The 21,250-nt window shown below is 44.2% G+C and overlaps 1 protein-coding gene across 2 annotated transcripts in view; it reads left to right on the plus strand.

Annotated features, from left to right (window-relative positions):
* KCNB1 (potassium voltage-gated channel subfamily B member 1) overlaps positions 1-20,993 on the plus strand; it is a 133,160-nt gene extending 112,167 nt beyond the window's left edge. For both annotated transcript variants that reach the window (XM_037402586.1, XM_037402585.1), the window contains exon 3: positions 13,300-20,993. In XM_037402586.1, the coding sequence (XP_037258483.1) occupies positions 13,300-15,321 (2,022 nt within the window). In that variant the 3' untranslated portion in view covers positions 15,322-20,993. The remainder of the gene's footprint in view (positions 1-13,299) is intronic.
* Positions 20,994-21,250: the final 257 nt, after the last annotated feature.

Consider the following 21,250-nt stretch of genomic DNA (forward strand, 5'->3'; position numbering starts at 1 on the left):
ACTGTCTGCTCGATAACCTGACAAAGACATTCCCGCCCAGAAGGTAGCAGAAATCTCACGTCAAAGATTTGAATCTCATGAGACCTTGCTAGCAAAACTCTGCAGAGAACAAGCTAATCCTCTGCAATATTGCAGGGAGCAACGTATAAGGTGTTAAATTAAGAAAATAATTGTTCTCTGTAAGGCATTTTTACCACTGCACCTTCTTCTCCATAGTTACCCAGCTGGACAGGGTGGAGTTGAGCAGCAGAGCACAGAAGCTCAGGATTAGGATTCACCACTTCTTCTTTTCAGCTTGTGCTTTCAGTAGCCACTAACTGGAAGTTACAATTTGGGAATTTCCAGTCCAGGTGGAAAACCTTCAGGAACAGGCTATAGTTTTCATGCAGACTATAAACATCTTGCAACCCATGAATCCATCCACAGCAACAGTTGGCGCCAGAGAACAATTGAGTTGGTTTATAGAGTTGAAGCAAGTTTTTGGTGTGTGCAGGGGTGCTGCTGCAGCCCCCCAGCTCAGCAGTGAGCAGGAACACCCCCAGACACTGGGGTTCTTTAACCCTAGCTGGGGACATCTCGGTTCCAGCTTATTTCTACCTACCAGTGAAATAATGATCTCCTGCCATTGGAGTTTTCTTTAAAAATTGTGTGTCTGAAATGATCAAAGGGGCTTTTCGTGTGATGGGTAAGCAAGGGAAGCTCTCAAGGTCAAACCCAAAATGGCCTAATGACTCTGGGACTTGGATCTGACCTCCAGCAGCAGCAATGAGCCACGAGAAGATGAGCAGATCAGGAACCAGAAAACGAAGCTTTTGAAGTCAGCAATACCCTCTGGCAGTGAGCAATCAATTGACAGAGAAATGAGAGGAAAAAAATAAAAAGACAGCTCATTCAGCCAGGCTGCAGGAAGGGCAGCACCATAAAGCAGGACTATCACATAAATAGAGCGGCACCTTTTTTCCTTCCCCTCTTTCTTTCCCAGGGGAGAGTGGCCATGGGAACAGACACACTTTGTGCCCTCTGAAGGGGATGCAGGAGAAAGTAGACTGACCCTACCTGCAGCAGGTTAATTGGGACACACAGCTCCAGTATCACTACCCTTAGGATGCTTTTTCCTCTCTAAGAAATAAAGGAAAACAACAAGCCAGGATTAGCTCCTTTGATGAGCCTGGCCTTTCGGGACTGCCTTGGGAATTGCCAGCTCATTCCACGTAGCGCACAGAGAGCCCTCAGCTGCTGAGGACTCTCATTCACATCTGTGCCAGATTTCAACCATTGAAAGGTTATTCCTAGATTCCTTAGTAATTCCTATAAACTTATTTCCCTGCTACGCTGAGGGTTTTTTTCCCCGTTAGTGTTTTGCCTTCTTTAAACGACTCCCAGTTTAGACTGGATTTGGTTTTCCCACCTAGCAGTGGGTTTCTCTCTGTGCCAGGCTTCCTCTGTGTCTCGTTTCCAAATGTGCTGGGTGACTTCTCACCAGACCAGCTCGCACCAGGCAGCAGATAATTGCCACAAGTGTTGTTGATGAGAGATGCTGGGTATTGCATGCATTAAAAAGCCATATTTTAATACCTAGAGAGGAGCTGGGATCTTTTGCTAATCTCGCTCCATTGGGGGGTTTTGGCATTTGGTGTTGTACTCATGGTGAGGCCAAATGTATTTACAAATAGGTGCCCATTCCAGAAGAACCCAGGATCGCCTATTCCAGCAGGGAAGCTTTGGGGTAAATCCCCCAGTTCAGCAACCAGCATTTTGCAGGACCGTGAGCAATTTATGTGCCTTGTTCAGGACCCAGTTCATAGCCGGGCTTCCCCGTGGGCACGCAAGCATGCATGGAAAAGGTGAAGTGCTGCCCTTGGGAAGGTGGGTCTTACCAGTTTGTCTTGATGGAAGAGCAGAGAGCTGAAGCATCTGCCAGAGCTCGTTAGGGATAATGCAACCTGATGGGAGACAGAGCTTTATCCAGCGGCTAAAGGAACCCACAGGGTGGCTTTTGTCTGACCTTGCACTGGATTGCGCGGTGTTGCCCCAGGGCACGGCCTCTGCAGACCCGCTCTCTCTTTCCGAAGAAAGTTATTGCAGATGGAAGGGATGGGCACCTCTGCCGCGGGGACGGTGGCACTCAGGATTTAGATGTGTGTGTTTAGAGGGACAGGTTATTTTCTGCTGGCTGAAACGCCCAGACATGGCTGGAGCTCGGGAGCCACAGCAGGGCAAGTCCAGCAGAGCCACGCTCCAAGGGGGAAAACGGCGGGGCCAGGCGAGGGCTGGGCAGCTGAACTGCAATGACATTTCAGAACAAAACCGCAAAAACCAAGTGACCTGGCCCCCATCCACACTTAGTATGTGTTTCGCAAACGCTGAAGCTGTCGTGCTTGCAGTCTGTTCAGTGTGCGAGATAACGGGACCGCGTGCCTGACAGAAAATCCCGAGTTTCCCAGGACGTCAAAACCGCACGTTTCCCTGGAATGACAAGTTCTATCTTTGGCAAACAAAACTCAGGCTCTTTAATATGCTTCTCCCCCAACACGCCATGTTAGCGTGTGTTTGTTTAGCAAACAGTTACTAGGAGGCCTCGGTAGGATTAAAAAAAAAAAAAAAGTGATTCTGGCTATTATTATTCATGGATGGAGGTGGGGAGGAGAGAGAAAAACAGTGCTAATGTAGCCAGCAAGTTCAAGTAAGGTTCAACTTTGCTATTCTCAAATCTGCTGCTATGATAATGAGGCAGTCAAATCAGCTCAAATTAAGAGCTCAGGAAGGCTCAGCCTTTCAAAGAAGTACATTCGTGACAAGATTAATTTCTGCCAGCCAGTATATACCATGGTATCATCCTATATTAACACAGAAACCCCAAATAAAAAAAAAAAACAAAACAGGCAACTGAAAAAGTGCTAAAACCAGGGAAGTGTATCGTTCCCTTTAATCTTCTGGACTGGCTTTGCTATTCTGCACGTGGATTAAAATATGATATGCCACCTGGTACCGTTCGGCTGCCATTTACAGGGAACCTTGTCTACTCCTCTCCCTCTCTTCAAAAACCATTCAATGAAAGGCAGCACACCTGCATTTTCCAGTTTCAGGTGACATTTATTAGGGTAAAGGGCAAAATATCAGTAAAACAGCCACTAAAAAAGCCAAACAACCAAAAAAACCCAAGAAACAGTACAAACCCCAGCTCTGCTCCCTATCAAAACAAAGTGGCTTTATTTTTCTTTTTCTCCTTTTTTTTTTCTCCTCCTCCCCCCCACACTTTTTTTTATTTCTTTTCATTCAGCTCTGATTTTCTGTAGTCCCCTGACCATTGCAAAAGGTGTAGTAAAGAAAAGGTAAGTTCCTGTTGTAAAAGGACTTCTCAGGTACCACAGTAGCATAAATGAGTCTCTGCTGTTTGTGACCACCCAGGGAGGGTGACAGCAGCGGGGTGATCTCAGGGGTCTGGGTCAAGGAGAGGATGGGAGAGGGAAGCGACTGCGCTGTGCGATGCTGTGTGATGCCTGTCCTGCTGCTGGCCAGCCTGGGCTGTGTCTGTTGGGAGCCTGCTGGGAGGCAGTAACATAGGAAAGGCTATCAGAAGAGGTTTCAAAGCTATCAGAAAGCCAAGGGCTATCTGAGGTAGGCTTTTATTTCTTGTGGTTTGGAAAGGTTTATTGTTGTGTCAATGTCCAGAAGTCAGTAAGTACCCAAGTGAGCATTCCCAGATTGCCAGCCAACACTTCAAAGAGTTTGAGCTTTTTCTGAGCTCAGTTTAAAAAAAAAAAAAGCAAAAAAAACCAACCAAAAAACCACAACCAAATCCCAATAAAGAACCAAGTGCGCATCTCCACACTTCAGTTTCATCCTCTATATTTATAGCTAGAATGCATCAAATTTGTCTTACTGAGCTGAGATGAAATTCTCTTGTTGAAATTCTGATGTACAGCTGCCTTTATTTTTGTGTTCAAACAGATTCGCTATCCGCTGTCTCTGCTTACCACTTGCCTCGTACTGAGTGATTAATTGCCAAGGATTAGCTTTTAGCTGCTTTTCTACACAGTTTGTATACAGTTGTTGCTTTTTATTAAATATGTGATATCTAATCCAGCGCTTACAAAGGGAGGAACCATCCACGTTTGAGATTAAAACACTTGATTCACATTGTGCCAAAGCCCTCACCAAGGGCTCCGTGCTCTGCTGTATTAGAGCAAAACCTTGGGAAGCCGCTTTTGGGAAGGTTGGGCCATGTGTGGCCACGTCCCTGCACCAAAGCCCTTCAGTCTGATTGAGGGTCTGCCTGCCGAGCACGAAGGTGAGAGTGGGCATGATGGAAAGCAGAGAAGCTGATCAGGAAATAAAGAGGTTTTAGCAAAATAAAGGACTAAGAATTAAGAAGGTGCTGAGAGACTGGAGGGATCCTGCAGAGATGTTTCCTGCTCCCTATAGGTTTCCTATGTCTCTTTTGCAAAAAGAGGGGTGCTAGTACTCAATTTCCTTGCAGGCTACTTGCAAGGAAGAGACAATTAATAGCTGTAATGCCCTGTGTGAGCCCAAGGCTTCCTCATCAGTGCAAGCTTTGCCACCAAAGCCCCCCTTACAGTGTATGGGCAAAGTCTGGGGCGGTGCAGCCCAGGCGAAGGCTGTACCCAAGGTACAGAAGGATTTGTTTCCCTAAAGAAGTCTCTCTCTCCCAGCCTGTGAGGCAGTAGAAATGCTTCAGCCTGAATTTTGTGCCCTTGTTCCAAGCATGAATGGAAAAAAAACACCTCTAAAACCCCATGGAGACATCTCACATGACCGGCAGCAGGAGCCCAGGTGCAGCAGCCCCAGTAATTTAAAGCCAGCCCTTTGGAACAGCCTCCTGAAATGCTCAGGTGCTTCGGTAACAGGGCCATGCTAGCATCAAACATATTAAACAGGTAGAAGATATTGCCTTTGCCTTTCTATCTATAGGGATTTGCTGTTCCTGCAGGCTCCCCTGCCTCTTTGTAATGTCATTCGTGTGGCTGGTGCTGGTAACCGGATTTGCCACTTCTCCTAACACATTTCTGGGAGAAATATTAAACAGGTCACCATTTTTGCAGACAAAACGTCACTTCAGCTCTGTTCTAATTTCCTCTCTATGTGGCAACCCAGTATGGTATCAATGACTAGGTAAATCTCCCTGCAGCAACATTAATTATACCTTTTGGTGAGAAAGTGGCAGTGGAACCACTTTACTCTTCCAAAAAATTCCACACTATAATATGCAGGACTAATGTGGCTCAGATTTGAAAAGAATTAATATCAATTATTCTCATGCATAGTCATGAGAGGAAGACTGGTTTAGCAATCAAGCTAATAGTTTTTACTTAATTACATTTAGTTGATTTCATGCTATCTTGGCACATTCCTGATTGAATTTAACCATTAAAAAAACCCCTTCCACAACTACTCCAGCAAACACCAACACTTTAAGCACAGCATCCCCTGTAAACAGTGTCTGAGGCTGAGCAGACTGTTTGGGACAGTGGGAGTTGATCATGAACATATTCTGTTCCTGTTGCAGAGTAAAATCACAAAAGCATCTTGAAGAGATGTTCCAAGGCGTTTACCAGTGCTGAGGGTTACAGCACTCTTTTCTGTAATTATTTTCTATTTTTCTGAATCCAAACCATCATCTACTTGAATGCAATATATATAGCAGGAGTGGGAGAGATACCTGAAAGCGAAGCACCAAGCTGGAGGGAAGGCTTTGCCTGGGCAGGTGGTCTGGAGCCTGACCCTGTTAACAGCTAATGATGTGCTGCAGTGCAAAGGGTTGAAGAGCCGCTGGGATGTTCTGTGCATGGGGGGGGTGGGAGTGGTGAGGGTGTGGGGGTGTCTGTGTCTTTAGTTGTCTTCCAGGGAAAGACCAGGCTGTGCAATACCACACTGCCATTCCACCTTCTGTGCTGCAAGACCAGCGTTTTGCATGGCACAGAGGGTGGGAAGGTGTGAGCAAGCTGAAAGCATAGTGGGTCAGGCCAGAGGGCTGGGAAGGGTGGTGGCAGGAGGGCTGGGGAGGGAGACCCCCTGCTCCGGCTGGCGGGGAGCTGGGGACAGCAGGTACTGGCACGGCTGGAGCCCTCCTTGGAAGCGTGTGTCGCCTTCTGACATGCGAGGCCTGAGCAGAGCACGCTGCTGCGGCTTGAGCATGGCAGTAAGGTTCATCTGCATGGACGTGCAGGGAGGACACGCAGTTTGGGTCTGTCTGGTGCTGCTGGGGCTGAGTCTCTTGCAGCAGTGCCGCTTGCTGGGGTTGCAGTCTTTCTGGGCAGAAGGCAAGGCCAGGAGAAAAAAAATGGGAAACTTCAGTTTCCATGTGCCGTGCGTTTGTTTTCTTTTTTGATTTTCCCCAGGCTAACAGCAGCAGAAATAGGACAGATGCTCCCCTCTCATCCTCTCTTGAGCACTATCACTGCACAGATGTCTGAAGGCAGCATATGCCTTTGAAGTTTGCCTTTTCAGTATTTTCATTCATTTATCATTTTCTTCTCCAGCACACCATTTGCATCTGGGCTTTGCTCAGAAGGAAGACTGACACCATTTATCATTTAATGGGGCTTGATAGCTCTCTGACAACTAAACATGTTCTTAACAGCATTAAGGAATTTGCAGGCAGCCATGCCTGAAGGCTACTTTTCTGCCCACTTTAGCTTAGTCAGCAGCAGTTGTAGCTGCAGCTCTCTGGGTGCCTGTAGGCAAACGAAGCACTGGCATATAATCAGCAGAAGTATTGTATCCCCTTTTAAACCAGACTAACCCCCTCAACAGGTAAAATCATTACAAGTGTAACCGAAATTAGGTAATTAACCGTTATTCAATCTGGACTTTTCCAGGCAATGTTACAATTAAGATCTCATGTATTTCCAAAGCAAAATATGAATGGTTTTACCATGATTTTGGTTTTATGGTTTTTATACTATGCAGTGATGCTTACAGAAGAGCATAGTTTCCTTTCTCATAGACTGTGGACACAGTCACTGGGGACACCATAGGGATGTGAGTGAGCTGGTGTGTGCAGGGTCCTACCCCTCCAGAGCTCAGATCTCCTGGGGCAAATGGGTCTCAAGGACCCGCTTGGGGCAGGATGCAGAAGAGGCATGTAAAGTGCCACACCAGGGAAAGCTCTTCAGCATGGTTTATACTCCACAGGAATCAGTGGGCCTTAAGGGTTTTGGAGATTCAACAAAGAATGTTGATTTTGCATCTTAACATCCTTCCACATGAAAAAGCAAAATAAAGGTTCTCTGCATTTCCCTTGCAACTCTATCCCCAAGTTTGACCTCAACTTCTTGCCATAATGCAAGAAGCAAATGTTACTTTTCGTTATGGCATCAGCATTTTCTAGAAAAAATGTCCTGCAAGCCCAGTGGTCAGAATCATGACATCAGAAGTGAGCATTTTCTGTGAGCTCTTCCAGTTAATGAATAGATAGGCATTTTCTAGTGAAGAACTATTTCCTAGAACAAGTCCCTGACAATAAATACCATAGGCATGTATAGCTGCCATGAGCAGGAGACGTTATTCCCATGCAGAATGAAGCAGGGGGAAGATTAAGGAACTCTCCATCTGTTTGTGCACTCTGCAGCATGTTGGATATTGCTCAAAATACACCCTGCACTCTGTTTCTCAGAGCCTGGGGAGACAGAGGCTGGCATAGGCATGGCAGGTTGGAGCTGGACAGTCTGACTCAAAAGTAGATTGTTTGCTTGAGGAAGTAAGGGGGCTGCAGGAAAAATCCCTTAGTAAATGGAGCATATGAATGAAACCTGTTCCTGATGCCAAGTTTATTCTGCAGGCCTTGATGGAGCTAAAAAAGCACATTAGACAAAACCATTATTGAACTTCTTGATTACATAACAATTTCCTCATCGTATTTCCAAGAATATTGAATCTATATTCAAACACCCTCCTACTCTCTCCCACACACCACCCCTTCTCCTTGCTATATCAGCTTCATTACTGAGTATGAAGACAAAAAAAGTGTAGGGCATGTTGCCATGAGCAGATAGATCTCAGGGTGCTTACACACTGAGATTTTAGAGCCATCTATAGGATTGGGACAGCCAATTCTCACCAATTTCAATAGCCTTGAAAGTCTCTGGTCTTATGCCTTGACCTTAGTTATGGTCTTTAGCAGTCCAAAGAGCAGATAATCAAGTGATAAATATCAGTGACCTTGCCAACACAAAGGGTGAGTCTCTGGGGCCACTCTCACCCAGCAAGCACCAGGTGCAGAGCAGGGGAGTATCTCCTGACAGGTTTACCTGCCCAGTTTTTGGGGAGATGCTGGAGGAGATGGGGATTAGTGGCTTGCAAGCATGGCACATCCATCCTGCCTCAGGAAGCAGCAGTTGCACACAAACTGGTTACACTTACTCACATAATCAGCTTGCTTGTCTCATTTGCATGTGTAATAACCAGCATGTATGTACAATCATGCTAATCACTTTGAGGCAACTGCTTTAAATTCATTCAAAACCTTGCCCTGCCTGTCATTGGGTTATTTAGCTTTCACAGAGGAGCCATAAGAGCAATCCAGAGATTCACTCAACAAAAATCTTTCTGAAACAGTCAGTTTAGTGGAGATTTTTTTTCTCTGGAATCCTGCCCATACACACCGAGACTTGCACTACGAGCCAGTGCTGTCATTAGGAGCCCGTCCAACACCCTCTGCAAGTCACCTAGAAAAGTACGTGATGGGGTATTTCACAATTTATAGTATGTTGCTACAGGTGAAATGTAAGAGTAAATACAGAAGCAAAGAGGAAGCTACACAGCTTCTCTCTGGCAATCTGCTGCGGAAATTGTCTGAAAGTTGTGCGGGGAAAAACTAGTCTTAAACCCTGCCAGCTTCATGAGCTGCTTAAGGAGTGTCTGTGATGTTCTGTTGTGGATACTTGCCCAGCAAGACCTGGGCTGTCAGGGCTCCTGGCGTTAGCTCCAATGGAGCCCGTGTGAGGATGCTGGAGAGCAGCGCTCATGGAGGTGGCACCAGGAGTACATGGATTCTCTCATCTGCCTCTGCCACCAATGTAGCCTGTCCTCAGGCCAGTTCTTTCAGACTTTTGTGCCTCCAAATCTTTTTCCTATGCCTCCAAATTTTAGGCTGCAAGCTTTTTTGTGGTTTTAGCTACATGTTTTATAGGACCTACTGCAGACATGGGGCAGACAAGTCAGAAGCTTTGGATGTGCCTGCAGGGATACTGGAGGTACCTTCCCTAGCTCCCATAACAAGTCAGCATATGCCAGATAAGCCATCAGCAAGATACAGGAGGGGGTACAGCTAGCTCTATAAGGAGGAATATGCACATTTCAGCAGCACTCACAAACTCTTAACCGGCCCCTAATACTTAACTTTCCCCTCCTGGTTCTTTCTGCAAGTCTGAGCTGGCACTCAAGGGACTTTTCTGTGCTTAAGCCTGTTCAGCCTCAGCTCTTTGGTTGCCATCCCAAAAGTTTTCACCAGCACAAGGCTGTGCTGCATGGTTTTCAAGGAAACATGGAAACTAGTGCTACAGGAGGAGGCCCCTGGCCCATTCTTGCTTCCATTGCAAGCAGCTGCTGATGCGGCAGCCAGACTCTGGGTCAGCACTCTGGAGCAGGGACAACAGGCGCTTTTTCCTGGTGACCGCTTGCCTAAGCAGCCGGAGCCTCGTTCTCTGCACAGGGATCGTTCCTGCTCAAGTCCAGATTTGTCCCATTCTTGTTAAAATGAGCAAGTGGAAGAAGAAAGGACAGAGGAAAGGCCAGGAATCAAATGAAAAAGTTGCCTGCCACACAGAGCATGGCTAGAGGCATTCTCAGTGGTATAAATGTCTTCCCTTCAGCTTTCTGTCTCTTATTACTGACAATATGAAAATACGAAAGCTGCTAAGATAGAAAACCTTACCAGACAGACGGACGGTGATTTCTAGAATCTGAAATCCCAGACTGTAAATTCATTGGCATAGAGCCCTGTGCCACTGGATGCAGTGTTAATGCCTGGCAACAGCAGCTGGATCCAGTTTTCCATAGACAGCTGCTCCTTGGGTGTCTTTTGTTGGATGGTGGATGCTACCAGGACATGCTGATGGATGCTTTAGATGCTTTAGAGAAGTAGAAGGATCCTCTAATCCCCGCTGGAGATATTCCATCTCTCAGGTTTTTGTACTCTCAAAATGAAAAGTGCTTTGAATACCTGAGAACAGTCAACTCACATTTAGAAGTTTTTCTTAGCCTGACAAGATTCACAAAGATGTATGATTGCAGTAGATCAATAGGGAGAAAAATCTGTATCTTAGGAGCACAGGTGACATCTTGCTGCAACTTGCAGAAGAAATGATAAATGTCTCTCTCTTTTTATTGCTTAGCTCTGTGGCTAAATCTGCTAAACCAAAAACAAATTTTACCCTCAGATCTCCTAGTTTTCAAATTTATGTTCATCTGGCATTGCCTTGATCTTCAAAGAAGGAAGGTATATCAAAGGAAACAGAAGCTTTGACACCAATTACTGCTGCTGGATGCCATCCACTGAATAAAGATGGAGTGTTAATATTTACACCGAAAGTGAAAGAGATAAAACACACTAGGTACACCTAAGTCTACAAATAAGCCCTTCTGTGTATAGTGGGCAGAGATAAAACCAAGTGAAAAAAAATTGAAATTGCCATTGAAAACATCCCAAACACCTTCAGAAATGCTGGGTTGTAAACAAAGAAATGACAGCAAAAACACTAGAAGAGCCTTCTAGGAAAGCAAATCAGGCACCCTGCTTCTTGGGGGCATTACCTGGTCATCAGAAGATGGTCTTTTGAAACAAACAACTGTGCAGAAGTAGTTAGCATCTGCATTTCTCACCATGAGATACTTACATTTTATTCTCCTGAGCTTGAAGCCATCAGTTCAAGCACTTTCCCCTGTGTCTCTCTGTTTCTCTTCATCCCGTGGTTCTTCTCCCTTTTTTGCACCCCCCAAGCCTTTCCCACAGCTTCTTTGCCTCACTGACCTGCGAAGTCTCTCAACAAGGCAAATGCCCCATTGCACAAGTTGTTGTGGCGTTGTTCATATCTCAGCAGCAAATTTATGGGAGAGGAAGGTGGCAAGGAGGAGGCAAAAGGTTCACTGGCACTACGACGGTGCACAGCACAGCGAGCCACAAATATTATTTTATGCAACCTCTTTAAAAAGGAAAAGGAATCCTCCCAGCATTTTTCCTGGCAACAATTTAGAAACTGCAAGCGAGGCTATTCTAAAATTCCCAGCACTAGAGCATTGCACAGGAGGCTATTTACAGTGTTCACTTCTTCCATTTAATCCAATTTAGACAATGAAACCAGTGTTTAATGGAGTTAATTTTTGTTTCTAGTCAAATCTCATTCTTCAGATTAAATTACTAGGTCTGCAGTGTAACGTACAAATCAAAGTTATATAGTACATTTTAGTGAGTTAGAAGGTAAATGGTTTCATTACATTGATTTGGAAGGGGTTTTCTTAACAGCGAGTGGATTTCAAAATGCTTGTTGAAATAAAAATTTCAGAATTGAAACTCTTTGCCTTAGTTTTGGATTTTTTGAAGGTATATGGGCTTTTCTCCTAAAGTCATAGCTTAGGCTTACTATATGAATTTAATTCAAGTAAAGCTTACGGCCTTTGTTGAGCACTTCTGCCTTTCAGCTTTGGACACCTATCTTGAGAAGACCGCGGGGTTTCTGAACTGTACTGGGTCTGCATGTTTCTCCTGCAGCAGCAAGGCTTGTTCCTCTGTAGTGTCTGTCCATGGGGGGCTAAACATTCAGAAGTCTGATATTTCCTGAATGTTAGAATATCTGTGCCAGGCTTGGCTAAAGAGAAATCCTGCAAGAATTCCTTTCTCCAGTGCTCCAGGTGGTAACTGTGGATATTGTGGTAATCGCAAGGCTGGCTGAGAAAGGTCACTGTAAGGAAGTCTAAAATCTAGTTATATTGGCAAAGGAAGAGTGTGTCAGATTTGCAATTCATGATGCAGAACGGTGTATGTTTTACAATTCATTGCTTAATATTGTGTATCTAGTCATCACGCACATACGTTGCAATTGATTTCATGCTGCTTTTCTATCAAGCAGGAGAAAAGCGAGCATAAGGGACCAGCTTACACTGAAATGAATACATAAAACATGAGTCACATATACATGTGTTTTGAAATCATTGCGGTATTTTGGCAGTAACCTAAGAAACTAGATAAATCCCACCCAATTAACTAACTAAAGAAAGAATTCACTGATAGAAAAAAACACTCCTCAAATTGTCTGTCAGTTCTAAAACCTCCCTGAACTTATTTTAAAAGATGTAATTAGGGAAAACTAGAAAGTACAGCATTAACGTATATATAAAACAGGTATGGAAGGACAGCCTGCCTACACCACCTGAAAGCTACAGATGCACTAATCCAGCACTTCACACTTTCCAGCTCTGCACAGAGTCAGTGGCCCTGGACCCGAGCGGATTTACGTGGCTTTTTAGAGAGGCTGCTCACTGCAGACCCTTCTTCTCTCATTGCACTGTAGCCCAGGCGCTGGTTTCTGGCAATGGATGAGGTCCCCAGTGGCTGGACCTGCCCCACCTTGGCTGTCTCATGTTGTGCAGTTTGGTTTGCCGGGATGAGTTTGCTCCTTCCCCCGGCTGCAGTGAGGAACTAGGATGGCCAGTCAATCGCATGCAGAGTAGCTCAGAGTTCAAAATGTTTTAGAAAGCTTGATAAAGTTTTGGTGTATTTCACAGCCATCAAGTTTCAGATTAGAGATGAGTCATTAAAAAAGAGTGTATTACTTGTACGCTTCTATCTAACAGAATTGTACACACATCTCGGGAATTAGCCATAGGCACCCAAAATCACAGATGTAACCATGCATTAAATGGAGGACATTGCTCTGATTGAATCTTCCATTCACAATCACATTCCTTCTTGCTTAGATTTCAGAGCCTGTTGTCCAGATGGGCTTTGTTGGGTACCTCATTAGTAGTTAATCAAAAGCTCCTGCTGTGAACTGCTTCACAGCCCTCCTGGCATCCTAGCTGCTTGGTACACATTCCTTGACTACACAGAGATGAAGGCGCAGGAGCTGAAGTAGATGCTTTATCTCCTTTATGAATCTGGCATAACTAAAGCAGCTTCCAAAACAAAACCACCTCAGGATGCATCAGTTATCTGACTTCCACGCGCTGAGAGCAAAATTGGTCTTGAAATGTAGAAGTGGAAATACAGCCATGTGTTAATGGCAATGGTAGACGGCATAATACATTCGGAGATGAACTCACTGTTTTCTCTTTCCTTTCCAGATTTTGGCAATCATTTCCATCATGTTTATTGTACTATCTACAATTGCCTTGTCCCTTAACACACTTCCTGAACTACAAGGCGTGGATGAATTTGGACAGACCACAGATAATCCCCAACTTGCCCACGTGGAAGCGGTGTGCATCGCATGGTTTACAATGGAATACCTCTTGCGGTTCCTATCCTCACCTAAGAAATGGAAGTTTTTCAAAGGCCCGCTGAATGCTATTGATTTGCTAGCTATCTTACCGTACTATGTCACTATCTTCCTCACAGAATCCAACAAAAGTGTACTTCAGTTCCAAAACGTACGACGAGTGGTCCAAATATTTCGGATTATGAGGATACTCCGGATTCTAAAGCTCGCCCGGCACTCAACGGGTTTACAGTCCTTGGGATTTACACTGAGGAGGAGTTACAATGAGCTTGGATTACTCATCTTGTTTTTGGCCATGGGCATTATGATCTTTTCCAGTCTAGTGTTTTTTGCAGAAAAGGACGAGGATGATACAAAATTCAAGAGCATCCCAGCTTCTTTCTGGTGGGCAACAATCACCATGACAACAGTAGGCTATGGAGACATCTACCCCAAAACACTTTTAGGTAAAATAGTAGGAGGACTGTGCTGCATTGCTGGAGTGCTGGTGATTGCTCTTCCCATCCCAATTATTGTCAATAACTTCTCTGAGTTCTACAAAGAGCAGAAGAGGCAGGAGAAAGCCATTAAGCGCAGGGAAGCTCTTGAAAGGGCAAAAAGGAATGGCAGTATTGTTTCCATGAACATGAAGGATGCATTTGCCCGCAGTATAGAACTCATGGACATTGTGGTTGAAAAGAATGGAGAAAGCATAGCCAAAAAGGATAAAGTTCAGGACAATCATTTATCTCCCAGCAAATGGAAATGGACGAAGAGAACGCTCTCGGAAACTAGCTCTAGTAAATCTTTTGAAACTAAGGAACAAGGTTCTCCAGAAAAAGCCAGGTCGTCTTCAAGTCCCCAGCACCTAAATGTCCAACAGCTAGAGGACATGTATAACAAAATGGCAAAGACTCAGTCCCAGCCAAACCTTAATACTAAAGAGTCGAGTCAACCTGGAAAGCAAAAGGAAGAGCTGGAAATGGAAACCCTTCCCGGCCCTATGGTGCCCTTGCTGACGACTCGCACTGACGGGATCATTGACATGAGGAGCATGTCCAGCATCGACAGCTTCATCAGTTGCGCGGCAGAGTTCCCTGACTCTGGGAGGTTTTCCCACAGCCCGCTCGCTACCCTTCCCTGCAAAGGTGGCATCAACGTGATTCAGGAGCAGAGCAGGCCGGAGGGGAGCGGGGCCAGATTTGTGGAAATGAACCCAAGCTCTGAAGGCAGCCACCGTTCTGCTTTTTTCATAGAAAGCCCCAAAAGCTCCATAAAGGCCACTAACCCTTTAAAGCTACGATCTCTGAAAGTCAACTTCATGGAAGAGGACACCAGCACATTAGTACCAGCATCAAATGTACTGAGAATATATTCAGGCCCTCTCAAGAGCCAGGGAGCTGCTGCTGCCGCCACAGATTCTTCCCTACTCTCCGACAGATCTCTCATGAGCCCAGAAACCTCCATCTACACAACCGCGAGTGCGAGAACACCCCCAAAGTCACCAGAGACGCAGACAGCCATAGCATTCAACTTCCACGATGCTGGTATACACAAATATATAGATGCTGACACAGATGATGAAGGTCAGCTGCTCTACGATTCAAGCCCACCTGGAAATATGAGTCCCAAGTACAATGTTACAAACAGTGGCTATCTAAAGCAAAAGGACAATGTTTATAGAACAGAGAAGAATCATCTAGAAGCTGCTGCTTTACCCACCTCCCCTAAGCTGATAGGGCAAAACTGCATTTACTCTATGGAAGGTATCACTGGAAGAACCCAGGGCAATCAGGAGACCGTCAGACTAGAAAATCACATTTCCCCAGAAGTCCATGTATTACCAGGCAGCGGAGGACATGCTAACACACATGAGCAAAGCATCTGAGATGGGCTCCAAAAGAACTTACTGAAAGTTTAAAGGAATGTCTTTACAGTCAACACACAAAAAAAAAAAAAAAAAAAAAAAAAGAGCTTCTGCATGGCATGAACTTGGCTGAAACAAGCCACCTGTTTCTAAAAGTCTGGGGGAGGTCCAGTGTGGGTTTGTGAAAATGTCCTTCTCTGAAACAACTCTAAAGACGTTGCCCACATCAGTCAAAAATAAGGATTGCAAATCATGATCACACATTGATCTCCTTTCATGTTGTCCAGTGAAGCCAATGTGACCAAATATCCACCCATTCCCCCTGAACGCTAGAGCTCCTTTTGGAAATAGTAACATCAGATTTCCATTAGTTCCATAAAGGATGCCAAGGCAGCCAGATTTGAACTCTGGAATAAATTGTTGGGGTTGGTATAAAGCTATCAAAAACACAATGCTCACTGCTTCAGGGCAGCTGTTCCCCATCTACAGCTTTCTCTGATGGATATTATGTCTAAAGGTAACAGGGAACACTTACATTATTGGAAAAATCCAAGCAAAACCCATTTAAAACTAGTAACGGTCTAGAGAAACCAATTATTAAAATGCTCTGTGTGTGTTTAACAATATGATATCCTGTAGGACCTGATGTTTTCTTTTGAAATATCAGCAGGGTGAGTTGCACCACTTGTATCTAAGCCCAAACATCCCCTAGGACATAGTGAAACTTGCACTTACCCTCTGCTAAAAGCTGATCCCTGCCCCAGGGGCCAGCGCGTGGCCCTCAGGGGACCCACAGCCCACGCTGGGAAGGAGTGAAGGAGCCATGCAGAAGCAGGACTCTCCGGGGGCATCGCAGCCAGACCCTCTTCCCGGTGCTGGGGAGCGGAGGGCTGGAAGGAGAGCTCAGCTCTCACCCTACCCTTCCGTGGCCGGGGGGTGCTGGCTGCCCTGCCCCGTGGGGATGGCCGAGCACGGTGGCGGGGATGCTGCGGCTGGCCCTGCGGTGCGTGCTGGGGGTACTGGGATGGCTCTGGCCTCCCCTTCCCGCCCGCACGCCGACCCCAGGCCTCAGCCAAAGGCTCGCCCTTGGCGTAGGAGAGGAACCGGTCGGTCTGAAGCTTTTTGCGCCCGAGCGGCGCAGTGAAAGATATGCAAGTGTTAAATAAATATGCAAAAAGAGGGATTCGTTAGCGACCCGCCCCGGGCCTGGCTGTGCTCTCTCTCGTGAGGAGGTCAGGCAGGAGAGGCTCCTGCAAAGCTGTGGCGTCAAGCAGCTGCGAGAGACAGGAGAATCAGGCCTGATGTTTTAATAACATCCAGTCATTTTTAAAGGAAACAAGAAAAAAAAAAAAAAGGAAAAAAAAAGAAAAAAAAAAGAAAAAAAAAGATCTGACCATTTTAAATGAACAGAACTAGCAGCCACCAGCCTAGGTTTTTAAAATATTATTGTTTCAATAAAGTTATGTCAAATTGTGTAGGAAATAATTTGTCTTTGGTTTTTAATCTCGGGGGGGGAAAGCACTTTACGTTGACTTTTTGTTGTTGTTGTTGTGATGCTGGAGTAGGATAGCAGAGTGTAACAATCAAGCACTTTAACCAAGCACTATTTTAATTTGTGCCTCCTGTTGTGACCGTGATTTGTTACACGCCTGTAGCAAGTCACAACCTGTCCTGTGATAACTGTGATGGTAATCTTTTCTGTTGTTCTCTGTTTCTACTGTAAAAACTCAATTGTAAATAACTCTGTCAATGAGCGTTTCCTGACCTATTTCTGAGTACCTGCCGGGGTATGTGGCGATCTGCAGGCAGCAGGTCCGGGGACGTGCCGGGACATGGGACGTGGGAGCGGAGGTGCACAGGAGGGAGGAAGACCCCGAGCCGCTCGAGCCTGCTGCGTTTTGTTCCTTCCTATTGTAAAAAACAAAAACAAAACAAACAAAAAACAAAAACCACGTTGGTTAGTCCTGAATGTAAATGTCTGTCCGTCCAAGCTGTACAGTACTTCTGTCTGTAATCCGTAATAGTGAATGCAGCATGTACGGACAAAAGCAATAAGCACATATATGTTTTAGGAACTATTATGGGTTACGACGATAGCTTTGTTAGGTCTCTCCTTGGCACAAAACTGTACACGCGTTGGAGTTAACTCTGCTCAGCCGACCCCATCCCCGGGTGGCGGGACGCAGCCCGAGGTCCCCACTCAGAACTCACCCTTGCGCCCCAGCAAGGCAAGACCCTGAGGAAGGCGTGAGTAAGACCTGAGCCACCACCTCACAAATTAGCCCGCCGGCAGCGAAGGAGACCTCGTGCCATGCAAAGAATGATGCGGGAGGTACTCGAAATAAGTTCAAGGCACCTACGTGTGCAAAAAATACTCTCCAGAGTATTTACACAGGGCCAATTCCTGAGGTTCGTTAGCTTTTACTCTGCCTCCACTCAGCCAAAACCACCGTTCCTCTGAGTGGGCTCTTTGCCTGGTGAAGGACTTTAGGATTTGGCCATAGTAAATACAAGTGTACTTAGAGGAACCAACGTATTGCTGAGATACTAGTTAAGATTGAGTCATCACAAAAAAGTAAAGTGACTTTCCAGCAGATAAGCTTTAAATACTGATTTATTCTGTGGCTTTCCGAGGCCATAGAGCGGCAACAAGAAATCTTAAAAAGAACAGTCTTAACATAATCTCTATGTTTCAGTGATCATTCATGTCTGCCATCAGCACAAATGTAAAAAGAAGAAAAATCAGGGAATTTTTTTTTGATAAAGTAAGTAATAGTGATTTCCAAGTTAAATATTTTTAGAGCTGATGCTTTCATGTGGAAAAAAAAGTCATATTTTACATATCACGAAAGTGAACGTATTTAAATATAGCCATATAGTGTAGTATTTACCACACTCTCATCCAAATTGATGTATTTGGTTTATAGATGGCACTGACAAAAATGTATAGATCAACAATTCTATCATTTTTTAACTGATAATCAACTGGTGCAACTCTCCTTGTAACCAAAGGCCCTCTGTCTGCCTTGTGTGATCACTCATGACACACACCTTATATCATCTATTTAGTCCTACCTTTAAAGTAGCATTTTATTGAGTCACTTTTGAAAGCCAAATTCAAAAGTATCATTAAAAATCTACCTTTTAAGTCTGAATAGCCAAAGTCCTATAGATTTCTTATAGAAAGCAAATAATTTAAAATTAAGCATATAATATGCTTGAAGAGCATTTCTTTCTTATTTGTGTATGAAGATGTAGCTCTCATTTTGTGCCCAGTTAAAAAGGAAGTATGTTTAATTTATTTTAATGAAATAAAGTCTGAATATGAAGTATGTATCTATATATGTGTGTGTGTGCATAATACACATATATATAATGTAAGCACTGGGAAATCTACTCTAACATAATGCTATGGTAGACTAAATCTGTACTCATTACAAAAGGAAAGGCAGTGCTTTGAAAACATAACGCTCATCAAATCCTATAGACACTAAAAAGACAATTTCATTTTATAGTTTGTTTGATACGTGTTTCCCAAAGCTCATAACAGTTGGGGAATATATGCAATATCTCTTGCATCGAGCTAAAGCGTGCAGTTTAATCACTGATATTTGGCATTCAGGTCTGCGAATTTACTGTGCATCATGTATCAAGCAAGCCGACAGAGTTTCACCTGCTGCTGCAGAAGACATCATATCTGAACGGACTATGTACGTGTGATGCCTGCACTTGCTTGTATCTTACGTCATCAACATCGTTTTTAATACATATATATAAAATATATATATATATAATATATATATATGCGCGGAAGGAATGGGTGCAGTTTTCTTAACCAGGAGGCAAAGCTCCTTTGAGTTTTAGCCCTGAATAGAGGAAAACAGCAGTCACATTGCAGTAGATTTCTCAGTGCCTTTTCTTAGAAACTTCACCTAAGCACACTTACGGGGGAAAAAAGAAAAACCAAACCACGAAACAAAAGAGTCTCCTGTGAAATCCATATTTTTCTGAAAGGTTCGAGAGTCAATAAAGGTAGAAGAAGGAAAAATAAAAAAGAGGAAAAGAAAACCCATGGAACGCACATTCCCTTCCTGAACATGCTGTGTGTCAAATGCCGGGGAATATCTGTCTGCGCAAGTCACACAGAAACACATCCGAGGCGGTCGGTTTCTTTGGCAACTATGGCTGTGATAAACTGTAGCCTTTTCTTCCCTTGCAGCTAATAAGATACACATTTCTAAGGAAAACAGTATTCTCTTCTGTAAAATTGTAATGTATTGTTAATATTTGTACCTATTGTATATTTATGTCTTGACAGAATTATGACTGGTACAGTTTATAGTAAATCACAAGGGTATTTAAAACTCATCGCAAAGACAAGGTTTCTAAAGCCAAGTTCTCTCTCTGTCGGTAAGCTCCACATTACCTGATCTCCAATAGTCTCTAACACCTCATTTTAAAGTGCATAGTAGAATTACTGAATAAAGTAGCCAAGCGATGGAGACCGTGTGGCACTGACGCCCTCCTGTGCAGCTCAGTCGGGAGCGGGATGGGGAGGGGAGCTTCCCTGGCGACCAAATTAGCTCCGATGTCTTCATGTTTGGTCTGTCACTTCTGCTTACGGTAATCAGACTGAACAAGTGTTACCTTAGGTTGCTTTAGGATCACCCACTTGGGGAGAATATGGCTTTAAATAGTTCTTGAATAAAGTACAGATGTTCTAGTTACCTCTGTACCTCCTGTTTGCCATTGTGTTGGCTTTATAAGTATCTGATGTATGGAAAAGTCATGTGACTTTCATGCATTCCAGAGTAGTCTATTTTTCTGTTCAGATTTAAAAAAAAAAATTATATATATATAAAAATATAAATATATATCTGTATTTTTAGCAAATTTATAATAGGGTAATCAAGTCAGATTTCTTCTTTTTGTATTACAGAATAATATATTAGATGCTTTCTTGGTGTTCATTTACATAGCTGATCCCTTAACCTTTTTGTTGTCATTTTTTTTCTTCTGTTCTGAAAAACACCTGCAACATCCCTCCTGGAAGTGCGTCTGCAAAAGGTCACTGAGTTTGTCTGATGTTGTCACATTTTTGTATTTTCCTGTTTGTGGTACTTAAAAATACCCAGGGACTGGCTATGGAAACCGAGGTGTTCCTTCTGAGAAACACAGCGTGGGCCAGGCTCTGCCCTCGGCTATGGCAGCGTAAATGTCAGCAAATGCCTCTGGCTTTAGTGTTAGCCACAGCCTGGACTTCAGTGGTTTTCCAGATTTACGTTGATTAAGCTCAGAGCATAAAGGAGAGAGAGAGGATTTGAATCTGATTGTCCTCATCATTATGGTGGAGTTGGGATAAGCATTGAAATTCAGGCTCTTATTTTAAGGCAGTGACCTGACAATGCTCAGGCAAAGCTCCCACCGTCGGGGGAGCTTTTCCTGGGTTAAAACAGAAGGGTCAAGACTTTCATTTCCCACTGGGTTTTGGAACTTCTATTTTCAGCCCCAGACAAAATCAGGAAACAAGAAAAAATTATGGGGGAATGAAAAACCTGAATGTATACATTCAGAAAGGGACCGGATTTGGATTTTGTTATGGTAAAGTCCATCCATACACCTGCTTACTTAATGATCTTCCTTGCTCCTTTATAGCTGTACCATCACATAAACTGAATAAAAAGTCCATGAGATAAACGTGTGTCCTGAAGCTATCTCATGGCTTGTTGAAGTCTAGCATGACAAAGAGCTTTGGACCAGCTCTGTAGCTCCGCACAAACATTTCCCTTTGAATCCACCCAGCAGTCTGGTCAGTGACCATGGGTTTTTCCAAAGATGGAGTTTCTGGTCCCATTTCCTTTTGTTTGCTTGTGTGGTTTTCTTATACGCCCACCACATGAGCAAATTAACTTGAAACAATTAATTTGGGAAACCGTGTGTTTCAGACAGT

The sequence above is a fragment of the Falco rusticolus genome, chromosome 10, assembly GCF_015220075.1.
Source record: "Falco rusticolus isolate bFalRus1 chromosome 10, bFalRus1.pri, whole genome shotgun sequence".
NCBI classification, from domain to species: domain Eukaryota; kingdom Metazoa; phylum Chordata; class Aves; order Falconiformes; family Falconidae; genus Falco; species Falco rusticolus.